A 1,221-nucleotide genomic window follows, 5' to 3' on the forward strand; every position below is an offset into this window, starting at 1 on the left:
GATCCTCTGCAGCTCATCCTCCAGCAGCAGCTGCAGACAGGTGCGGTCGGACCTCCGGTCGATTCTCTCGTTCAAGCTACGGATCACCCAGTAGCCAGCCTGGGGAAGGAAAGAATAATCTCATAAACTGTCATTAATCATACAAATTAGCCCTTGCTTTGCCTAATTAATTAACTTTCAAGCCTGGTTCGAGCAGGAGCTCGGCCAAAGTAAGTAAGTAAGGAAGTTATGTACATCACTTGGACTATCTACATTATGATCATGACAATCCATCAACTTTTTATTCTCTTTTAAAGTCTGAGACAAAATCAGCTCCAGCGGTTGCAAAAAATGCCTCTTGAGGAACTACACGATTTATCCTCCCTCCCAAAAGCTACCTACCCCCTCAAAAATCATGACCCTGGCATGGCCACAGATTAAGCAGTCTGTTTAATAGGTCTGTAATCTGTGATAGCCTTGTTAGAAAACTTTTTCAACTATGAATCCATTCATGTTTTTTTTTCCAATAGCAATGAAATGCCTGAAAAGCTCTGTCCTGCCACTTGCTGTATGTTATGTAATCAAACACCATAGTCACTGGGCATCTGCTACTTAACCAGTAACCACGGTTACATCAGTCTGATGCAGGTCATTGACCTTATTTGTTTGGAGAAGAAGAAAAAGAGCAAAAACTATATGTTTTCCTTCCATTTATACATCTAAAAAAATTATAAAACCTGATTGTGTGATGTCTTACCAGTGTAAGGAAGTTGACTCGCACAAGAAGCGACCCTTTTTCTATGCTTTGTACTTGGACATGTCGTTCCCTCTCCACTGCCCTGCGGATTGCCTCCTCTGTTTTTTGCTTGTTGTCCATGTAGAAAGCTGCCAGGGTTGTTACTGCTGTCGCCACACCTGTAACTAGACCTGCTCCCACCACGCCTGCAACTGACCCTGTAACCTAATGGGGGCAAGATGGTCTTGTGGTTAGGGTTAATGTTAATTTAATATATAAGGGTTCTGTTTGTTCGACATGGCGTTCGATCGGAATCGGTCCATTCTGGAGACAGCCCTATTTTCCACCTATGTATATATTTCCCCTCTCAACTCAGGTGAAAGCTCTGGTATGGGATGTCTGCAGATTTGACGTAAAGCTGGAGGCCCCTAGCCTTGTTGAGGAGAGCCTGGAATCCACCATACTTTTTGAGTATTACTTACTGCTAGGTTTGATGCACTCACATC

At 43.3% G+C, this 1,221-nt stretch overlaps 1 protein-coding gene across 1 annotated transcript in view; it reads right to left on the reverse strand.

Annotated features, from left to right (window-relative positions):
* Positions 1–10: 10 nt before the first annotated feature.
* Positions 11–1,221, reverse strand: part of LOC118407966 (skin secretory protein xP2-like) — a gene marked incomplete at its 3' end in the record, with an annotated part of 2,067 nt that continues 856 nt past the window's right edge. The window contains exons 2-3 of the mRNA XM_035808572.1: positions 737–933; positions 11–99 (exon numbers count right to left, since the gene is read on the reverse strand). Coding sequence (XP_035664465.1) covers positions 11–99; positions 737–933 — 286 coding nt within the window. The remainder of the gene's footprint in view (positions 100–736; positions 934–1,221) is intronic.

This window comes from Branchiostoma floridae, unplaced genomic scaffold, assembly GCF_000003815.2.
Source record: "Branchiostoma floridae strain S238N-H82 unplaced genomic scaffold, Bfl_VNyyK Sc7u5tJ_1511, whole genome shotgun sequence".
NCBI classification, from domain to species: Eukaryota; Metazoa; Chordata; class Leptocardii; order Amphioxiformes; family Branchiostomatidae; genus Branchiostoma; species Branchiostoma floridae.